This window comes from Chrysemys picta, chromosome 14 (genome assembly GCF_011386835.1).
Source record: "Chrysemys picta bellii isolate R12L10 chromosome 14, ASM1138683v2, whole genome shotgun sequence".
NCBI classification, from domain to species: Eukaryota; Metazoa; Chordata; order Testudines; family Emydidae; genus Chrysemys; species Chrysemys picta.
Window position 1 is genome coordinate 39,830,489 of NC_088804.1, and position 22,645 is coordinate 39,853,133.

A 22,645-nucleotide genomic window follows, 5' to 3' on the forward strand; every position below is an offset into this window, starting at 1 on the left:
CTTATCCATCTACCCCAGTGGTGGGCAACCCGTATGCTGAATGTGGCCTGTCAGAGTAATCCACTGGCGGGCGGTGAGACAATTTGTTTACATTGACAGTCTGCAGGCACAGCCGCCCGCAGCTCCCAGTGGCTGAGGTTCGCCATTCCCGGCCAATGGGAGCTGCCGGAAGCGGCAGCCAGCACGTCCCTGCGGCCTGCACCGCTTACAGCTGCTCCCACTGGCCAGGAACGGCGAACTGTGGCCACTCGGAGCTGTGGGCGCGGACAGTCAATGTAAACAAAGTGTCTCGCGGCCCGCAGGTTGCCCACTACTGATCTACCCCTTTCTCTGTGGAAATGGTATTAGCTTGCTGCCATGACTCTATTCTTCCCTTCCCATGAATATCACCCTGTAAGGCTGGGGTTCATGTTATAGAAAGGGGTGAAAGATAAGGGGTGGCTCCTTGTAATGTGGCTGTATTGGAGCAGAGCTGTCTAGGGCAAGATCTGATGAAGAGGTGCATGACCTCCATGTGATTTCCATGTCATCACCCATGTTTGGGGGCAGACTGTGCTGCCTTTTGAGGCTGCACAGTGGCCAGAAACGCCTTTGTTAATCTTCACCCTCACCTGAACCCTCTCCCCCCCAGGATAAAGTTGAGGAGCTCTGCAAGGAAGAATCCATTTTTAGAGTCCTTTCTTGTGGGTTTTCCATACAAGAGGGTGGTTAAACTTTTATAATTAGGTAACTGCATTCATTTGAACCAGAGAGAAATACTGTTTGTTTAGTTTTCTATTGGACTCAACTTGTCACTGTGTTTATTAAGCTGTATATTGTAAATGCTAAAATATAGAGATTTCGAGTCAAAATCCTTACTTTGTTGTACTGAAATGTATGTAGTGGAAATCTGAAATTACATCTGAAGATAACGAAGAATGTGGCAGTTTCTCTAAAACCGCTTCATAGACACTAGTACAAATGCATTCCAATCTAGTACAAAATAAAATATTAAATAGGGATGTTTTGTTCAAAATATCAAAAACAAGGAAAGGCAACAAACAGATGTCACACAACCTATACACCATCTTAGGTATTTTATATTATTTGTTAGCAATAGGCTCAAAGCATACAGGTACAGGAACAATGAGATTGTGAGAAACCTAGTTGCAGCTAACCTATCACTGCTGAGAAGGGTGCTGTCCCTAGATCCTGCTTGCAATCACCTAGCTTTCATATACAGAAAACACACACTCTCTCTCTCCTGCTGGAAGCAAGATTGAACTTTCTCTTTTCCCACACCATTTTGACAGTTGTGGGTTCATGCTGTCTTGGCTATACTGTGGGAGAGGTCTTTACTACTTTTCTTTCTTCCTAGCTGTCTTTAGCGGTAGTGAAACTCATCGGCCTTGTTAATTTCACTCTGCTATCACAGTACTTAGGAAAGTTGTGAGGTGCTGCAAGAAATGGTATTGGTTATTCAGTAGGGGGCAGTCTTCATTCTGAATTTATACCAAACCCATGGCCCAGCAAGATGTTATGAACAAAAAGGTTTTTTTTTTTGTTATTGGCTTTGCAGTGAGATACAAAATAAAGTTTGTAATCAAAGGAGTAAGAGAGTTAGCCTGGGTGTTCTGGCCAAGTTACCTTTGAGAACTGTTTCCCCACCTAATTCATTCTGCAAGTTTAATAATCTTGCCAGAGTTCTTACAATACCTTTCATCCATAGTGCTCAAAGTATCATCAACATTTTACAGATGGGGAAACTGAGGTGCATATAGGGGAAGTGACTTGTGTAATGCCACTTAGCAGTCCAGTGGCACAGCCAGGAATAGAACCCAGATCTGGCCTCAGACATTCTCCTGAGAACCCAGGTCTCCTCTACCTGCTAGGCAACTCTGCTTTCCGCTTTTCTATTAGTTACATCTGATACTCTTCCTGTGTACAATTGCTGAACAGCTGTTACATTCCACTCTGCTTATGGCTGGCTTTCATTGGTGGGTAAATGATCCCTTAGCATTCCTTAACTATCTTAGATAGCCGTTGTGTTTTGAAGCTTAATATTTGTAAAGTGCTTGAGATCCACTGAGGGTCACCAGAAGTACAAAATAATTTAAATATTTACTAAGTGGAAATGTTTTACCTCCCATACAATCTGCACTTCTCTGCATTCATCAAAAATGGGTTTAAAAATATCCATGAACATAAACTTCAAAGCATATGCTTCAGATTGGTATAGATACATATGCTCATGAGCTAGTCTAGACAGCTTGACATGAGTGCCAACCTCAGGGCAGACTGTCAAGGGACAGGGGACAAATCCCCAACTGGTTGTAAGTTCTATAATTAGATTTCACCAACCAAGTAATAAGTGTGAACTCCTAATGCACTGTAACAGCCTTAATGTGGAGTCACAGTTTCCTTGGGCACTCTGGTCTATCTTGCCACCTTTGCGTGTCTGTTTTTGTGATAGATCGTCCCTTACACCAAAAATCACAACAGTTACTTCCAGTCCCAAAGGACCAATCACTTACCCAGGTCAGTTGTTTTTAGTTTGAGATGTGAGGTACAATATTTGTAGCCAATTCTATAATACTAACTAAAGATTTATTAACTATGGCCTTGTCTACACTGGTAAGTTTCTGCACAGTAAAGCAGCTTTCTGAGGTGTAACTCCCGAGGTGTACACCCTGCCAAGCCACTTAGTGTGCAGAAATTGCGCAGTTGCAGCACTGTAAAAAAAACCACCCTTACAAGAGGCGTACAGTGCCACGGTGCCAGTGTAGACACCCTGGTCAATTACAGCGCTGCGACTGGCCTCTGGGAGGTGTCCCACAATGCCTGTTCTTGCCTCTCTGGTCATCGGTTTAAGTTCTACTGCCCTGCCCTCAGATTGACCAACTGTGAGCCCCCTCCCCTTAAATTCCTTGGAAATTTTGAAAGTCCCCTTCCTGTTTGCTTGGTGACACGTGCAGTGGTCTCAGCGCATCTTTCCAGGTGATCATGCCTGCTCCATGGACCAGGCAATCCACCTCTTGGAGCAATGCCGAGCTGCTGGACCTCATCAGCATTTGGGGAGAGGAGGCTGTCCTGTCCCAGCTGTGCTCCAGCCATAGGAATTATGATACCTACAGACAGATTTTATGATGCATGACAGAAAGGGGCCATGACTGGGACACTCTGCAGTGCAGGGTCTAAGTGAAGGAGCTGCGGAATGCTTGCCACAAACTTGGAAGGCAAATCTCTGCTCTGGTGTTGCGCCCATGAGCTGCCGATTCTACAAAGAGCTGGATGCAATACTCAGTGGCGACCCCACCTTCATTGCAAAGGCCACTGTGGATACTTCGGTAGCTTGCGTGCCAGTCGAGAGTGGACCAAGCCAGGAGGAGGAAATCTTGGACGAAGAGTGTGAGGCAGAGGACGACTCGGAGGTCAGAGATGCATGCAATCAGGAGCTCTTATCTACCCCGGAGGAGGCTAGCCAGTCACAGCTGTCGGAGTTTGGCGAAGTGCAAACAGGAGAGGAGGCCCCTGGTAAGAGGCTTTGATTTTTGGGAATCGCTGAAGCAAGTTGTTGGGGGCAGGAGGGTTGCAGAAAGCAGGCTTGTGTCTGTATGATGCGCGTACCACCAAATGCCTAGTCTGAGCGGCGGAACAGGCTGTTTGACTCCTTCACTTCATGGGAATCTGCCTCAGAGATCTCCATAAAACTCTCATGGAGATACTGGGCAATCCGCTGGCGCAAGTTCTTTGGCAGAGCTGCTTTGTTTCTTACCCCCATTAAGGGTAACTTTCCCGTGCCACTCTGCCATCACAGGTTGGCATTACAGCACACAGGCGAGCTGCATAAAGGCCAGGGTGGAAGCCACAGTCTTGGAGAAGACCCTCCCTTGATTCCCTGCTCACCCTCAGCAGCGAGATATCTTCCATAATGAACACAGCCTGTGGAAAATGTGGGGACGGTAATGATTATAAGGTCCCCCCCACAGTGCTAGTTCCCCCAAGAGCCATGTGTCCAGTGTACAGTACGGTCCAGGGACCCTGATTTCCCTTGCCCCTGTGGTTACTCACCATTTTGGGGGTCTTGTGGCTCATGTGTGCTTGCCTGGGGTCAGCCAGTTAGTGACAGGTATGTGAATAGTGGCTGTTTTTTAACTCACTGAAGAGTGTTCTGTGTGTTGCAAACAATACTGCTTCTGTAAAATGTTGCATTTTGGCTTCACAGATACGACCTTGGGAGCCCAGCCTCCCTACTTGGTATCGCCGGCTGAACGGCTGCGTAGAATTAGAAAGCGGCCACAAAGAACTAAAGAGGACTTTCTGCATGGTGTCATGATGCACTCCCTGGCCGAAAAACAAAAATTGAAGGAGTGGCGGGACAGCGAGAAGAGGGACCGAAAGGAGAATGCGGCGCACCAGAACGAAGCCAGGGAGCATCTCTTAAACGGTATGGAGCGCCAAGCAGACATGCTCCAGGTGCTACTAGCACTGTAAACTGAACAGCTCCGATCCCACCCTCCCCTGCAGCCGTTGTTGCAAAACTCTTTCCCATGCGCCCCGCAGATGCCCCCAACTCACTCTTATCAATCTCCTGGCTCCAGTCTGTACTCGCTGCATTCCACTCCTGCCCCATCACAATCCAGCCCTGCAGACTCCCAGTACCCACTGAACTCAACGCCCATCCCTCTGCAGTTTAGCCCTGCTGAAGTACAGTACCCGCTGCACTGTTTATCTTTCTCCTCTGGTTGGTTGTTTTTTTTTTTTTTTTTTTTAATAAAAGATTTTTTTTTTGGTTTGAAAGCAATGTGTATTCCATTAATTGAAAGAAAAAAGCTCTGCAAAGTAACAGGCAATTTTCTTAAGCCTTCATAGTGCATCGTCTGCACCGATCACAATCGACTCCTAGCATTACCATCACTGCACTCCCAAGCATAGGAACAGATATTAGTGGCTTTCAGCTTCAAATTGCTGCTTCAAGGCATCCCTGATCCTTATGGCCCCTCGAATAGCCCTGGTCTCTGGCTGTTCACATTCAGCCTCCAGGCGCTGAGCCTCAGTGGTCCAGCCCTGAGTGAAACTTCACCCTTCCCTTCACAAATATTATGGAGCATATAGCATGCAGCTATAAGTATAGGAATATTGTCATCGGCCAGGTCCAGCCTCCCAGTACTTGCTCAACCTGTTCAACCGCTCCTTGCTGCTGCCCAGGTTCCCCATGTATGGCTTCATAAGCCATGGCATTAAGGGGTAGGCGGGGTCTCCCAGGATCACAATGGCCATTTCGACTTCCCCTATGGTGATCTAGTCCAGGAAGAAAGTCCCTGCTTGCAGCTTCCTGAACAGGCCAGTGTTCCGAAAGATGCGTGCGTCATGCACCTTTCCGGACCAACCTGCGTTAATGTCCATGAAACGCCCACGGTGATCCACCAGTGCCTGGAGAACCATTAAGAAATACCACTTCTGATTAATGTGCGAGGTGGCAGAATTGGAATATGCGTGCCATCTATTGCCCCTCCGCAGTTAGGGAAGCCCATTTGTGCAAGCCATCCATAATGTCACATTGCCAAGAGTCACGGTCTTTCAGCGCAGGATGTGATTAATGGCCCTGCACACTTCTGTCAACCTGTGTCCAATGGTCGACTTTCCCACTCCGAACTGGTTAGCAACTGATCGGTAGCAGCCTGGAGTAGCCAGTTTCCACAGTGCAATCACCACATGCTTCTTTGACGACAGGGCAGCTCTCATTCTCGTGTCCTTGCGCCACAGGGCTGGGGCGAGCTCACCACACAGTCCCATGAATGTGACTTTCCTCCTCCGAAAGTTCTGCAGCCCCTGTTCATCATCAGAGACATGCATGATGATGTGATCTCAACACTCAGTGTTTGTTTCCCGAGCCCAAAAGCAGCATTCCACTGTGGTCAGCACCTCCGTGAATGCCACAAGCAATCTTGTGTCGTGGCTAGTACGCGTGGCGAGATCAATATCAAACTCCTCTTACCTTTGTAGTTTAAGGAATAACTCCACTGCTATTCGTGACACGTTAGTGAGAGTGAGCAGCATATTGGTCAACAGTGCGGGATCCATTCCTGCAAACCGAAAAGGCAGAGTGCTCAGTACACAAACCGTTGAAAGATGGCGCCAAATGCAGACAGAAGCACAGGGATTGCTGGGATGCGAAGCAATGCATCACGGGGCATTGGGACAGGACCCAGCATGCCCTGCGGCACCCTCTGCCTTCCCACAACTCTTAGCGGCAGAACGGAGATGCTCTATGGGATAGCTGCCCAGAGTGCACCGCTCCAAATACGTCTGCAAGTGTGAACACATTATTGCACAGGCAGCTGATAGTGTGAACACACAACAGCAGTTTCCCTTCAGTGCTCTCTGAGTGGTGCTGTAACTGCCAGTGCTGTAACTCTGCCAGTGTGGACATACCCTAAGAAAAAGAAGTGAGTTATTTACAAGGTTAAAGCAGGTAAACACATACGTGCACAAATGAGAGACAGTTTTAGGCTCCAAAATGTAATAGTTGCTGATGTAATACGCAAGCTCTGTATGTCTTTGAGAACTAATCCAAGCCAAGCAGTTTGGGGGTCCTTTTATGCTTAGAAATTTTGCCCTCTCTGAATTCCAAGCAGCATAGTGATAACAATTTCTCTTTGACAAGGATTTTTATACCATTCCCTCAGAATTCAGGCTATGATGGGACTCAGGCCTTGGCTACACTCGCGGATTCACAGCGCTGCCGCGGCAGCGCTGTGAAGCGTGAGTGTAGTCGCGCCGCCAGCGCTGCGAGAGCTCTCTTGCAGCGCTGCAAGTACTCCACCTCTCTGAGGGGAATAGCTTGCAGCGCTGCGAGAGAGCGTGCAGCGCTGCAGGCGCTGATTACACTGGCGCTTTACAGCGCTGCACTTGCTGCACTCGGGTGTGTGTGTTTTTTCACACCCCTGAGTGCAGCAAGTGCAGCGCTGTGAATTGCCAGTGTAGCCAAGGCCTAAGTCTTGTGGGGGAAGCAATCAACAAAGTCTTTTGTCTACTAATGTCCCACAATGGCTTGTCTGATATCTATAGGCCTTCTATTGTTGGGGAGAAGATGACAACTCTTGTGGTTAGTTAGCATTTCATGCTTAGTAATGCTTCTCCATTGGCTGTGGGGATTTTCAGTCTTAGGGCTTGGCTACACTCGAAACTCCAAAGCGCCGCCGTGGGAGCGCTCCCGCAGCAGCACTTTGAAGAAGTGTGAGTGTGGTCGCAGCGCCAGTGCTGGGAGAGAGCTCTCCCAGCGCCGCAGGTACTCCACCTCCCACAAGAGTTTCTGCAGATTGTGGAGCTTTTATGGGTTTAAAACTGAATCCATTTTTTTTTTAAGTTCTGACTTATTACCAGAGAAGGACCAAATTTCCAAGATCCTTTGCTGTTAAGGCATCTATTTCATTTTTCCTGCTGTCATCCTCAATTTTTGGGATTTGCACTGTAGCCCATCAGCACAGTGTCTGAGCACCACATTATCAAAGTGATATTTTTAGGTTACCTACTTGTCTTACCTTCACTTTCATGCCAATCAACACGTACTTTCGGAGACCAGATTTCTGTGCTTTGGCTGCAGTAATATGTTTCTGTAACCTGCATTCCTGTCTTTTGATTCTTTTCAACACCGAGGTTGAAAGAATTCTCAATGTCAGCGTACAATAGTAGCTCATTCTTAAAGGATAAACAGACCAACACCTGTGCATGAAGCTGTAATGACTCCAAGTTTATCCTCCTGCCCCACACACAGTTGCCAGAAAGACAATAGTGAAGCATTAAATGTAGTGATTTTTTTTAGTGAACAAAGTCCAGTATTGTGATGATGCCTGGCTTTTTGCCTATAGGATCTTTCAGGGGCATCTCATTACAAACATACATTTTGTTCTGTATAGGGAAACTGAAAAGTATCATCTTTGAAATTTCTTAGCACTTTATAAACTTTCATATGTAAGCCCCTAGCCCTCAGTCAGTTGTGCAATATCGTTAGGTATGGCCTAACAGGGCCAAAAGCATTTACTGTACATTACAGCTTGGAAACTAAGAACTTCCTAATATCACATGCAATAGAGTTTGTTATAATTCTTATTATACACTGTAATATCCTAGTATTTTTATAATTGAACAGTAACAGTTGTGGTCCAGTTTAGTTACAGAATATAGGGTTTAAAGAATTACTGTTTTTACTTACCATTTTTGAGTAATGTGGAGTGGGAAGAAGAAAGGTAAAAGTGCTAATAGCAGTTCAGGAATTTTAAGATGCATTCTTTTCTCTTCATAGTTTACAGTGCAAGTCAATGCAGTGTAAAATTGGACTTTCTATTTAAAATACTGAGGTTTCATATTTCTATTCCCAATATGTTGGTGCATGAAGTCCATAGGAGGCTTGGCAGTTCTTGTATTTACAATGCATTTGACCTTATACACTATTAAAAAGGCTGCTTTTTATTGTGTTTTACTTATTAATATGTTATATTATGTTGATATATAATGTGTTTTGTTAGGGAATTATTCACTAGTGCAGGAAGACTCAGTTCTGGTGCCTAATGGAGTGACTCTGGTCTAGACACAGAGCCAGACTTTGGATTTATAAAGGTTTTGAAAGTCACAGAGGTGAAAGCCTGCGAAGAGCACTGTTGGGCTCTGATCCAGCAAATATTTATGCACCTGCTTAACTTAACATATGGTGAGTAGTTCCATTGACTTCAACGGGACTGCTCACAGTGCGTAAGGCTAAGCACGTGTTTAAGTCTGTAGGACTGAGGCCTAAATCAGTAGTACTCACACTGGATGCAGGACAAATAAAGAAGGGGTTGACTGGTGGCCAGTAGGTGCATGGAGAAGAAAATACATATTTGCAACAAAAAATAACTATTTGAAAATGTGTGTTTGTGTTGATCATTTTTTCCTCTTCATTGGATTTATTCTTGTTTAACACAAAACAAATGTAATGTAAAGGTTTGGAGCAGGCAAAGGGGAAGTAAAATGTGGTAAACTGGAACAACTGTCCTCCTGTTACACACAATTAAAGTATTGTAGCAATCTTGCAACAGTAAAGTAGCACTCAGGAACATCAGTCAATATTTGCCATCACTGAAACATGATCAGCTGATGTATACATTTCATGTATTGAAATGCTACCTTTCTAAATCACCCTATTCACACCCCACCCCCTCAAATTAGTTTTAGAAAGTAAAACTGTTTATTTGATACATGTTTGTATGTTAGTAAGGCTGTTGACCACACACCTGTAAGCTGTTTTCCCACAGATTTTAGTATTTTAAATGAAATTTAGCCAAAAAAGATAATGCAGTCATATACATTTACCTATAAATATTTGTGTTATTAAAGAAACATGGAATGTAAACAAAAATAGTTCTACCCTTGTCAGCTGTACCTGTTATACACTGGTGCTTGTTTACAGTTCAAACATCACAAATAGGGATTCTAGTTTTACGTTTAACTCCATGTATTTGTGAATAAATGCTTTCAGGTAAAAACCAGTTACCTCTCTGTGGATTTCAGGCAGCTCTCTGTCTTTGCCCCTTTCCCATTCATCAGTTTGCACTCTTCCTAGTCAATTTCACAGATGGAGTATCAGCAGTGATAGTAATAATGTTTAAAAAAGCCCAAAAAATGTTCTCAGCTCTGTACATTTGCCATCAACAGGTCTCTCTTCCCCCCTCTTTCTCCCCCCCCCCAAATCTTAAACATAAATATTCTATTAAGTTGAAAAAGAAACAAAGCATGGGAGTCTGGAAGGTAAAAAACTTCAAATATTGGCTTAATTAATATTTATTGTTAACCATACTTGGCTCTGTAAAGAACATAGATTAGGTAAGGGTCCTCAAGGAGCCTACAGTCTAGGTATTGTATTTATTTGAATTGATAAAAATTGTCTATTCAAGACTCAAGTTATTTTACAGTCAGTCATTCTACATTGATCCAAACCCATTAGATGGAAAAACATCTCTACGCTATGATTGACATCTCCTTTTTCACCCACTTCAAATCTTATTCAAACGCCCCACCTCCCAGAAAAATAGGCTAATTTTGCAGTGTGACATCAAGGTCACAATATACAGAATATATTAGGCCACGCCCAGAGGGATTAGGGTTGGGGTGGGAGGCTGAGGAGAGAGTGAGTCTTTAGAACTGAGGAACTGCCACAGAGAACATCCTGCCGCTACCTCCTCCTTGTTTAAACAAGGGGGCTGTAATCTTGAGCAGCTCAGTTAATCACAGCTTCCAGAGTTTTACATGAAGAAAGAGATGGACCAAAGATTCAAACCCTTTAGGGACTGCATAGGCCAATACTCTCACCATTTTAAAGTTCACCTAAAATGCAATGGTGATCCACGTAAAACATCATTAGTGAATGGGCAGCCCCATTCTACACTAACTGTGATTTCTAAATGATATTAAAATTTAGACCTAGGTGGAATACATCAAAGTAATCCTACCACAAGGTGAGAAACTGAGAGAAAATCTGAACCAAAAGAAATGTTGCAACTTTTTGTCACTTGGTTCAGTGAAGCATTACTTTAATCTTATTTGGAGTGATTTTTTGTTGTTCGAGAATTAACTAAACAAAATATACAGTTATGAGTGGGGGGATAGCTCAGTGGTTTGAGCATTGGCCTGCTGAACCCAGGGTTGTGAGTTCAATCCTTGAGAGGGCCATGTGGGGATCTGGGGCAAAAATCAGTACTTGGTCCTGTTAGTGAAGGCAGGAGGCTGGACTCGATGACCTTTCAGGGTCCCTTCCAGTTCTAGGAGATAGGTATATCTCCATATATGATCAAGCAAGTAGCATTTTGGGTCCATTATCTCTCAGCCTGTTTTAATATAAATTCATATATAGCTTTAAATCATTGACACCCATCCCACCAATCACAGCTCACAGAACACTATAAAACAGGGGTCATCATACATTGGTTTGTAGGACCATCATATGATGATTAGAAAAACAACAGCAGGAAGACTGAATGGAAGCACACAGAGAAATGGACCTGCATTTGGGACTTTGCACCACAGCACTCATTGTGCTTGGGGGTGTGGGAACTAACGTCACTCTTTAATTCTGTCTGTTCACAAATTACCATGTTTCAATCCTTAATAAAAAGTTTCCAGGTGCTCCTCCGGTAGCCTTTTTCTGGAATGACAAACTGTTGCTGCAAGCCATTTGACAGGTAGATTGATTTAAATCAAAGCGATTTAAATACTGATTTTAATGATCCTAAAATAAGATTGATTTTCATTGGTCAGTAACCATTAAAATGTTGATTTGCAATCAAAAATAGACTTCATGCTAAATTTGGTGCTTCCTTTTGCTAACCAAGAGGATACATCATATCTACATACATTTATTTAAGCAATTATTTAATTTTTTTTTATTTGTGTCTTCTGTCAAGCTGGATTTGGATGGAAATTCAAATTCTATTAAAATGCTCAAAAAGCATTTTAATTTTTAAGAAAAAATTTAGCAAAATATATTTTGCATTTAAAACTAACCGATTAAGACTATGTCTACACTACAAAGAGAAGTCGACCTATGTTAGGTTGATTTACAGCCATTGCATTAATTGCTGCGGTGGCTGATGTCCACACTACCCTTCTTCTGTCGGTGGTGTGCATCCTTACCAGGAGCGCTTCCACCGACTGAAGAGGGGCAGTGTGGGGGACTGAGAGCCAGGACTCAGCCCCACCAGGAGCCCAGCTGCCGGCCAGGGCTTCTCGCCTCCAGTGCGGAGATCTGCATTCTGAGTTCGGTCGAACGACAGCCAACAGCAGATGTAAGAAACGTAGTGTCTACACAGACATGCATTGCCCTAACTACACCGACATAAGCCCTCCGCCTCTCCTTGAGATGGTTTTATTATGTCGGCATAGCAGGGGAGTTACATTGGTGGGAGGAGCATTAAATTTAGTGTGTATAGCTCCTCTTTTTGTCAACAAAAGCTGGCTTTTGTTGAAGAAACTGTGTAGTGTGGACAAGGCCTTATTAAACAAAAGAAGGAATTGTTTTTGGTCACCTTGTCCTTCAAGATTTATAACTAGAAGATTTTATCCTTTTACACCTAGTTTTTATGTACAGATTGGAAGTGGAGAACAAGCTTTTCTGCTTTTACAACTCCAAATTGGCTTCTTAACTTTGAATGCAATAGTCATTGAACTGAACTAGTTGAATAAACTGAAATGAAGAAGATATTCTCTCTGTACCTGCAGAAGAAGCTACTGCTTTCAAAAGCTGGTTTAGCACTTCTGGAACCGTAGTTTATTGGTGCTCAGCCATTGACTTCCACCAGCTCAATGGTTTGACTTTCTTTAAAACTTGGCAGCAGACGTATACTGATTAATATTATATTTTGCATTTAATTTAAATGATTTTAATATATATTATAATAAATTTAGGCCTTAATATAAGTTGTCAATTTCAACTTTAATTTCAAATAGATTTGTTTTTAAAAAAGCAACTTGTATTTAATTAAAAATAAAAAATCCATTTTTATCCACTCTGCTATTTGAACAACTTCAATTAATGCTTATTTTCAGTTTAAGGTGCTTGGACTTTCCCATCAGGGAGCAAGTGCATGGTTTAGTTCCAGAAAACAATCACTCTTCCTCAGAGAGGGCTAACCCATGTACACATTTACTAGCACTGTTTGCTGCATCATCCTCTATTTTCGCCTACAAGTCTTCCATTGCAAGCACTCTTGCAGCCTTTGCATATGAGATCTGGCATGAGGTTAATGTAATAGCTCCTGTAATTCATAAAGGGATCATTAGGCCAGGAGATTTTGCTAATCAGTAGTAATATAGAGATTTGCAAAGTAAGCATGTACACTGTTTTTTTATTTGTTTGTTTGAAGCAGATCTATTGCTGGAGAAACAACCCTCTCCCACTCTCCTTTTTTTCTTCTTTGTATGGCTGACAAAGTCAGGTACAAATGCCAGAGGAAATCAAAACTAATCAGAATTCATCTTGACCTCTGGAAAGACTCAGTATTGATATGTGTCAGTGTTTAAAAGCTGAATGTGGCAGAAGAGTAGGAAGCATGGTGGGGAGCAGAGATATGACTGTGGGAATTGTGGAGGAAAGGGATTGTGAATGGGGGAAATGGAGCTAGAATGTGGGTGTTGAGGGAAGCCATGGAGGAAACATGGGGATGTTGGGCTGTGATAGAAGGTATGGGAAAATTTGGGACACCTGTGAGGAGGATAGGGACAAGAAACAGGGGAGCAGAACTGGCGGAAAGAAACAGTGACAAGTGGAGCTCCTGTCTGTGTTGCTTTTTTGGGGTGGCCTGAAGTATCGGGGGTAAATCATAGAATCATAGAAGATTAGGGTTGGAAGAGACCTCAGGAAGTCATCTAGTCCAATCCCCTGCTCAAAGCAGGACTAACACCAACTAAATCATCCCAGTCAGGGCTTTTGTCAATCCGGACCTTAAAAACCTCTACGGAAGGAGATTCCACCACCTCCCTAGCATCTGAAGAAGTGAGGTTCTTACCCACGAAAGCTTATGCTCCCAATACTTCTGTTAGTCTTAAAGGTGCCACAGGACCCTCTGTTACTTTTTACAGATTCAGACTAACACTGCTACCCCTCTGATACTTGACACCTCCCTAGGTAACCCATTCCAGTGCTTCACCACCCTCCTAGTGAAATAGTGTTTCCTAATATCCAACCTAGACCTCCCCCACTGCAATTTGAGACCATTGCTCCTTGTTCTGTCATTTGTCACCACTGAGAACAGCCGAGCTCCATCCTCTCTGGAACCCCTTATAGCAGGGGAAACTCCCACTAGGGGAAACTCTCTCCAGCTAGTGGCTTTTGGCTGCTCTGCTCTGGGCTCTTTCCCTCAGGTTAGCAATTTACACATCCCACTTTGTTACACTCGAGTGCCAGTCCCCTCTCTTGTGCACACCGATCTGCTTACTTGGTGGAAACAGTGTACCTTAGTTCATCAGTTTCACCTCAGTTCTACACTCTTATGAGCAAAAGGCAATGAAAACCAAACTGAAGTTTATTTAACAGAGCTTGAGATAAAGATTCAAATAAAAAAAGTATAAGGGCTTGGAAACATAAGGTTATAATTACAAGAAAAAAATAAAACACAATATATAACCTATACATATTAACAAGTTACTTTCTTGTCTAGTAAGGTATTTCTCACCCACTGGTTCTTGCAGTGCTTGTCCAAGTTGGTGAGATCCACTGTTCATGAGACAACTCCCATTCGCAGAGTTATTCCTCTGTAATGGATAAACATTTGGGCCATTTCTTCTCGTATACAGTCACAAGCTATTGTCGCTTAGCCCAGGAGGCCGCCTCTTCTCATAACTCTTCTGCGGTTCGTTTGTCTTTATAAACCTCCAGCCTGCATCTACTCCAGATGGTAAACATATGCCCTCTCCGTGGATATTCAATGTCCTTATGTTGATTAGGTCAGCTCTTCGACTCTCCCTTCTCAGGTGATAGGTTTCACTCCCAACAGATTTGAAACATAATTTCCTACATGTCACATAGATCTAAAGTTGTTTCCTGTATAAACATTTCTCATCCATGACAATCAGCTAGTTCTTAGCTTTTAGCAGATACCACACGTGACCCCCTTTGGTGAAATATTGAGAAGATGGTCGGACATGGGTAATATACCTACCTGGGCCTGTCTGTGTTACACTGCTCCCTACGGGCCTGCTCAGGAACTTTTCTCATCATGGTGACAAATCTTCCCATGCTGGTTGTCATTGTCTTGACTCCCCAACCAACCTAAGCAATAATGTTGTTGGGACCCTTTATACGCCCATGCCATGGGACAGAGCTACTAGGTTTACCTCCCCCTACTCCAGGCCCCTGCACAACCACAAAACCCCAGGCCACTAGCACATTTCTGTGCTTTGGAGAGCCCCACTTATCCCCTCATGCCACCCTAGGTATCTTTCGCCACTCTGTATAGCCCTTTATTCTCTGCTGTCCACCATGTCTCCTTGGCTCACCAGATGTATATAGGGAGCACAGCTGGTGATGGGAAATAGGTAGCTCATGCATCTGAGTAGTTCATAGATTTTTAAGGCCAGAAGGGACTATTGAATCAGCTAGTCTGACCTTGACCACCTGTCCACTATTCTTTGTGTAGCTCTAAACTTGTTCTGAATAAGAGGAATAACTTCTCTTTTTATGTATTTAATTTTTAACATTTCAGAAATGGCTTTAGATTAGGATATTGACAGAATGTGTATGACATTTGGAGTTTGTGAGGACTGATTTCTCAACTAGAGGAATCCAAAGAAGTGTTGGGAAAACAGTAAAATTTAAAAATAGGAGCATTTTAAAATGTTTCTTCTGGAAAAGTTAATAAATACTGTACAAGAAAGATTGTGTACAAGGAAAATTCTGTTGTGAACTGAAGACTTATTTTGCAAAATTTGTAGACTAAAGGTAGGATTTCCAAAAGTGCTTAGTGCAGGCCTAATTCTTCTCCTTTTGAAGTTAATAGGGGTTTTACCATTTACTTCAGTGAGAGCAAAGTTAGATCAATGTTGAACTCTTCTGAAAACTCTACCCTGAATTTAATTGTTGAATGTGAAACGAAAGGCATTTTACTCCAGCTTTAATTTCAAATTTCTGTGCAACTTCTTACCAATGCCTCCATAATCCATGTATTGTGTGTGTGTGTGTATACAAATAAATACATTTTTCCCTAATGTTTTGATAGAGCAGGGATCGGCAACCTTTGGCCCGTGGCCCGTCAGGGAAAGCTGCTGGCGGGCCGGGACGGTTTGTTTACCTGCAGCATCCACAAGTTCAGCCAATCGCGGCTCCCACTGGCCGCGGTTTGCCGTTCCAGGCCAATGGGGGCTGCAGAAAGCAGCGCAGGTCAAGGGACATGCTGACCGGATTTCCCTGACGGGCTGCATGCCAAAGGTTGCCCGATCCCTGTGATAGAGGTTCTTTCTGAGTCTGGGGGCAGCAGACTTATGTTGTGCTATGCCTGGTGAGAATGTAGGAATGGCAGATTCTTGTTTGTAAAATACAGTGCTTCATCATGACCTTGGCCAGTTGCCTATTCGCAATGTCTGATTTATTGAAAATATGTTTAAAAAGGTGAAAATTCATAATGTTATGAAGAAACATTACCATATATGTGTGCCATTTGATAAATTACCATATCTTGGCTGTTTTAATCCTTTATATTAATTAACTGCTAAAAGACATCTGTCCAAGCTAGGATAAAGTGGGAGCTTTGTGCCTGGAATTTTTTTTTTTTTTTTTTTTTAAACGTATACCAGTATTTCACCAGAACATGACACAAGAGGCTGGGAGTGGAGAAAGGAGGTCAGAAACGGGAAATTGTTTTTCACTTGCACTAAGGGAGGGCTTAACTAACTTGAACTAATTTTGTTATAACAAATGGATTTTGGAAGGGGAAAAGGTGTGCATTGTATAGCGGCCTAAATTGAATTTAAACAAGTGAGTTACAGATCCCTTGAAAGTGATTTATAATATGCTGATGTATTCATAACTAGAACAGCACTGCTGCGCAAGGCTAAAATGAACCATATGAAGTATCACTGCTATCTAGCATTGTAAATATGATTTTTTTTTAAAATCAAGATTTGACATAATTTGTCCCTTTTCTAATGTGTGGATTGAAAGATGCATCCCTTCAGATTAAGGGCAGAGTTCTGAACAGTACGCAGTTAGTGACATTATGAAACAGTAATTCTAGCACAGCTGTTTTCTTATGTTAAGACTGGCTGGTTCCCAGGACTTCTGAGAAATGGCAAATTTAACTTGCCAAAATGGCAACCACATGTACTAACCTATTGCCAGTTTTCTTGGGCACCTTGCCATAGTCTATACAATCCCAACAGTTTTCATAGTGATCAGAATTTCAAATGAGTCAATATTGGCAGTAACAGCATTTTGAGTGAACAACTCTGATATTCTGTGGTGTCTTCATTCAAACGATACAGGCTTTTCTAATGAGCAGCTGCTGCTGAGGCCAATCTCAGAAGTCTTTGGTAACACTGTATTTTTTTTTTAAATTGCACTCCACCTGCCTGGTTTAATTGCTTTCATGTGTTTAAGTAGAAGAAGGAAAGAGGAAAAGGTTTATGCATAGTTGGATGGGATTCAGTGTCAAGGTTAAGGGATAAATTACCATTTCCATTGGTAAACCTCAAATTATCCTTCTAGTATTCTTTGCGCCAGGTATTAAAAAAGAATGGTCTCCTGGCACGCATTGTCCATCCTTCTGTAACTGTGGGGAAGCACAGATGTGAACTGTTCCTATGATTTTAATTCAACTTTAGAGGCTGAAGATTTTCCTTAATATGGTTACTAAAGACCTTTGACAGAGAATTCTGCAGGAGCAGGGCTGAGAAATGTTTGGCTCTAGAATCAGGACGATGCTTTGGAAATAGAATTAAGCTTCATCAGAGCTGAGCTGTAGAAACTCCAGGCAGAGGTTGGAGCCAAGAGAGTAAAAATTGAACTTTGGTTCAAATTTAGTTTTTATTAGCAGCAGAGAAGTCCCTAATCTCAGTGTATGTTAACCAAGATTTTTAGAGATCCCACAGGAATGTCACATTTGCAGGGACAATGTCTCCATATATGTTTGTATTGTGCATTGCAGAATGGGGGTGCAATGCTGATTTGGGTCTTTGGATGCTATTTCAATATAAATATTAAATAATTTACCTGTTTTAAAAAAGATCCCTGCAATTTAGGAATGTTATTCCCTTAGTAAAGAGGCCAAAGTGTCTTATGATTTATTTATTTCTGTATATGTATGTGTAAGTATTGTTGCTATTTTTAAAAATTAAATTTTAAACAAAAATTATATTTAAAATAAAACACAAACACTTAACTGTGTATTTAGTGCTGGTGAATGGCATTGAAGTGCCAAACTGGGGAGTCAAGGGACTGTCTTTATTAACAGAAGAGGTACAGCACATACATTGGGATAGTGCAAGCTTTCCTCACAGGTCCAGGTAGGACCAACTCAGAAATGATAGGTGTATTTCAGTCTTGGTCTTCTTTGGAGATGCTACCAAACAAAGTGGCAATTAATGGCAGCTGGCATAGTAGTTTCTGGGATATGGACACGTGCCCGCTAGGAACTGGGCCAATATTTACCCTATCTGTTTCACAAGGATCACTGAACGTTCATTAGGTGGCCATAACCAAACCAATCTGGATTTGAACCAATGACCTAAAGGTGAAAAGCTCTGATTCTCACTATCAATCCTTTGAGTCACAGCTCCTTTTAAAGAACACAAATAAAGTATTAATTTACTTGTGTGTGTTAACATTCTTTTTTGCTGCTGTCTTTCAGGGTTGTACAAAGTGGCAGACCTCTTAGAGTGTGAGTTTGGGGCCTTCCGTGGTATTTGAGCGAATATTGTTGCCTGATTCTGAATGATGTCAGAACAGGATTTGGCAGATGTGGTTCAGATTGCAGTGGAAGACTTGAACCCAGATCATCCAGGTACAGTAGGGGGTAGCACTGACAAAGGGAAGAGCAGTGAAATGTTACCTTCTAAACAGAGAATAAAAATCACTATTGGACTCCTTTTACAAATTCAAAATGGCACAAAAGTTTCATAGAGAATTTAATTCTGCCTTTAAAAATGAGTTTAACATTGCATTCCAGTAACTTTATCAACATGGCCTGAATTTTCTTACTACAACAGTTTTTATTGTTAACATTTTGCATTTAACATCTTTAAAAATAGAGGGCTATATCCTCTCCCTGTTCTTTGTACAGAAGTACTATTGTGCAAAAAATCTAGGGTTAAACATTGCCTACAGTAAGTTTTTCTTCTTGCCGAGCATCTTTCTCAGGCTTTCCTCCAAATGAGAATTGCTACCCAACAAGTTATGAACCATAGTTTTGTACTTGGTATTTACTATTTCCTCCTTTACGTGATTGAAATTCTTTGTATTGTACCAAAGTGGTAGCAGATTGAAATCACCTCCAAAAGCATTATTGTGACATTCATTGTTCTTGAGAGTTTGTTCATTAAAGGAAAATATCAGTGTAGGATGCTAGTTATTGGCCTCAATCCATATATGGCCCCATTGGAGGTAGTGGGTCTATGTGTATGAATAAACGTGGGCAGGAGTGTTTGTAGGATTGTGCCCATAATTTGGGAAGACAGTGATGTTAACAAGGCCCCATTCCTGCACTCAGAACCATGTGGGTGAACCTCTGCACTAATGAAGAACTCCAAAGAAGCTGTTTGGGTTCTGCGTGTGTGCAGTGGTCGACCCATAGAGTTCCCATAGCAAGACTGGGGACTAGCTTTGGAATGCAGTATTAGAAGATATGAGGAAGCAATGAAACACCGAAGACATTGTAAGCCTCTTTGTTACATTTTTGTTTTTGTCCAGTCTATATATTTAGGACATATTATTTGTTTGTGGGGAGCTATATTATTTATTTAACTTAGGTTTCTGCAAGATTTATTAATGCCAAATGCATCTTCATGAATAGACGTTAATATCCAAGTGCTTAGATGCTTTGATAGGTACCTTTAAACAACAAATGTAAATACAGAAAATCTAGAACAGGGGTTGGCAACGTTTGGCACGGGGCTCGCCAGGGTAAGCACCCTAGGGGGCCGGGCCAGTTTATTTACCTGCTGACGCGGCAGGTTCGGCTGATCGCGGCCCCCACTGGCCGTGGTTCGCCATCCTGGGCCAATGGGGGCGGCGGGAAGCGGCGCGGGTGAGGGATGTGCTGGCCGCGGCTTCCCACCACCCCCATTGGCCCGGGACGGCAAACCGCGGCCAGTGGGGCCACGATCGGCCGAACCTGCCGCGTCAGCAGGTAAATAAACTGGCCCGGCCCGCTAGGGTGCTTACCCTGCCGAGCTGCGTGTCAAACGTTGCCGACCCCTGATCTAGAATAAGAGAGGTCACAAAAATGTTATATTGGTATATCAATACTTTTCTGATGAAGTTTAAATAAAAGGTGAGAGGTGTGTAGTATACAAATGTAACTTATATACTAGTGATTATCTTAATTTATAGTATTAGAGTTCATTTGCTGTAAAATGCTATATCCATGAAAAAGATCTGGAACATTCTTGAATTTTTTCAGTAAACATGGCTTTACATCAACAATATGAGGATATTCACAGCTGAGTGTAGATCTTAAGAAGGCTGAATATTAAAAAATATATTTCTCAAAAAACAGACTACAAATCCCATAGAAATCATAGAATCATAGGGCTGGAAAGGACCTGGAAAGGACCTGTGCTAAGGCAGGGCCAGGTATACCTAGACAATCACTGACAGGTGTTTGTCTATCTTGTTCTTAAAAACCTCCAGTGATGTGGATTCCACAACCTCCCGTAGAACCTTACTCCAGAATTTATACTCAGAAAGTTTTTCCAAGTATCTAATTTAAATCTCTCTTGATGCAGATTAAGCCCAACACTTACTTTCTTGTTCTATCTTCAGTGGACATGGAAAACAGTTGATCACCATCCTCTTTAAAACAGATCGTACCACATTCGAACACTGTTATCCGGTCCCCTCTCAACCTTCTTTTCTCAAGACTAAATATGCCCAGTATTTTTAATCTTTCCACATAGTTCAGATTTCTAAACATTTTGTCATTTTTGTTGCTCTTTTCTGGGCTCTCTCCAATATACCCACATTTTTCTTAAATTGTGGCACCCAGAAATGGACACAGTACTCCAGCTAAGATTTCACATTTGCTGAGTAGAGGAGGACAGTTACCTCCAGTGTCTTACATATGACACTCATGTTAATGTATCCCAGAATGATATTGGCCTTTTTTGCAGCTGCATCACACTGTGGACTCATATTCAATTTGTGATACACTATAACCTCCAGATCCATCTCAGCAGTACTACTACCTAGCCAGTTATTCCCCATTTTGTAGTTGTGCATTTGATTTTTAGCTTCCCAAGTGTAGTACTTTGCACTTGTCTTTATTTAATTTCATCTTGTTGAATTCAGATCAATTCTCCAATTTGTCAAGGTAATTTTGAATTCTAATCCTGTCCGCCAAAGTGCTTGCAATCTCTCCCATCTTGGTATCATCTGCAACTTTTATAAACATATGCTGCACTCCATTATCCAAGTCATTAATGAAAATATTGAATATTACTGGACCCAGGACAGATCTTGTGGGACGCCACTAGATATGTCTCCCCAGTTTGATAGCGAACCATTGATAACTAGTCTTTGAGTTCAGTCTTTCAACCAATTTCATCTAGAACACGTTTGCTTATGAGGTTGTCATGTGGGACTGTCAAAAGCCTCACTAAAATCAAGATATATCATGACATGCTGCACTCAGCATTTCAGTGGTGCTCTTTATGAATACGCCATTAGAATTATTTAATAATTTCTCATAATATTAAGATGATTTTCCTCATTCAAAAGTAAGCGTATTACCAGTATCGCAGTAGTTTCTCCCCCTGGAGATAAGATCACCCTTATTTTTTCTAGATAATATACATGAGATATTTAAGAAGTTAATATGCAACACATCATACTTAAGTTGTACATGGACATGCCATATATGTACAGTGCTGGATATTTTCATTAGTCCAGGTGGTGTATTTTAGGACTGACATTGTTTCAGAGAGAAATATGAGCGCATATAATGGATCAAATAATTGAAATATTCAGTGTTCTAAAGGTGCTTTTCTTATGAAGTGGTAAGTACAGTGCTTACCCATTGTTGTTACATTTTAAAATAAATAAGCAAATAACTGCTCTGCGTAAAGCTAAGTCAGGCTAGAGCTGTTTTTCTCTGTGTTGCTGGATTCTTTCAGTTAGTCACTTCAGTGTCTTCATAATTTATTTTGCCTCCAGAATTGTAGTGTGACAATGCTTACTTTTGCTTGCAGTTGTATTGGAGAATCATGAGGTGACAGATGAAGATGTAGAGCCTGCTCTGAAACGCCAACGGATAGAAATTAACTGCCAGGATCCCTCTATTAAGGTTGTGATAATATACTTTTCTGTTGTTCAGAAGATCAGATACATGCAATTGCTTTTCTTTGGGGGAAAAAGTACGTTAAAAGCAGAGGATGGATAATAAAATATTAATAGTATATTTAAATGTGAATGGGGGTGGGTGGGTGGTTACCCTTTCTGCAAATGTTTTAGAATTATTATTATTATTTTAATTGTTTATCATTATTTATACAATATAGTGCTATGAATTATGGATCAGGACCCCAGTGTACTAGGCAGAAAAAAAACAGGAAAATAAAAGGTTCCTCAAGGACTTACAATCTAGGTGGTGATGTCCGTAGTGATGGAGAAAGGAGGTAGCAGGGAGGGCTTGCGGGGTGGGGGAGAAGAACTCTGTTTTAGCTATGTTGAGCTTGAGCTGATTGCTAGATATCCCTAAAGAGATCTGAGAGAGAGAGGCCTAGATTCTAGTTTGGACAGAAGGAGACAGGTCTGGAGTAGAGAGGTAGATCTGTGAGTCGTCAGCATAGAAACGTTAGTTGAATTTGTTTTGTGTGGATGAGATCACCCAGAGATGAGGTGCAGAGGGAGAAGAGAAGGGGACAAATATGGAGTTCTGTGGATTCCCCCATGGAAAGCTGTAGAGGGGGATGAGGAAGACCCTCCTAA

General features: G+C 42.2%; 1 protein-coding gene across 6 annotated transcripts in view; it reads left to right on the forward strand.

Annotated features, from left to right (window-relative positions):
• The window catches only part of BANP (BTG3 associated nuclear protein), a 251,959-nt gene that overhangs the window by 5,922 nt on the left and 223,392 nt on the right, over positions 1–22,645 (forward strand). For 5 of the 6 annotated variants that reach the window (XM_008168621.4, XM_042852096.2, XM_065567317.1 and 2 more), the window contains exons 2-3: positions 18,351–18,503; positions 21,907–22,001. In XM_008168621.4, coding sequence (XP_008166843.1) covers positions 18,434–18,503; positions 21,907–22,001 — 165 coding nt within the window. In that variant the 5' untranslated portion in view covers positions 18,351–18,433. The remainder of the gene's footprint in view (positions 1–18,350; positions 18,504–21,906; positions 22,002–22,645) is intronic. The other variant, XM_065567318.1, reaches the window with a different exon arrangement.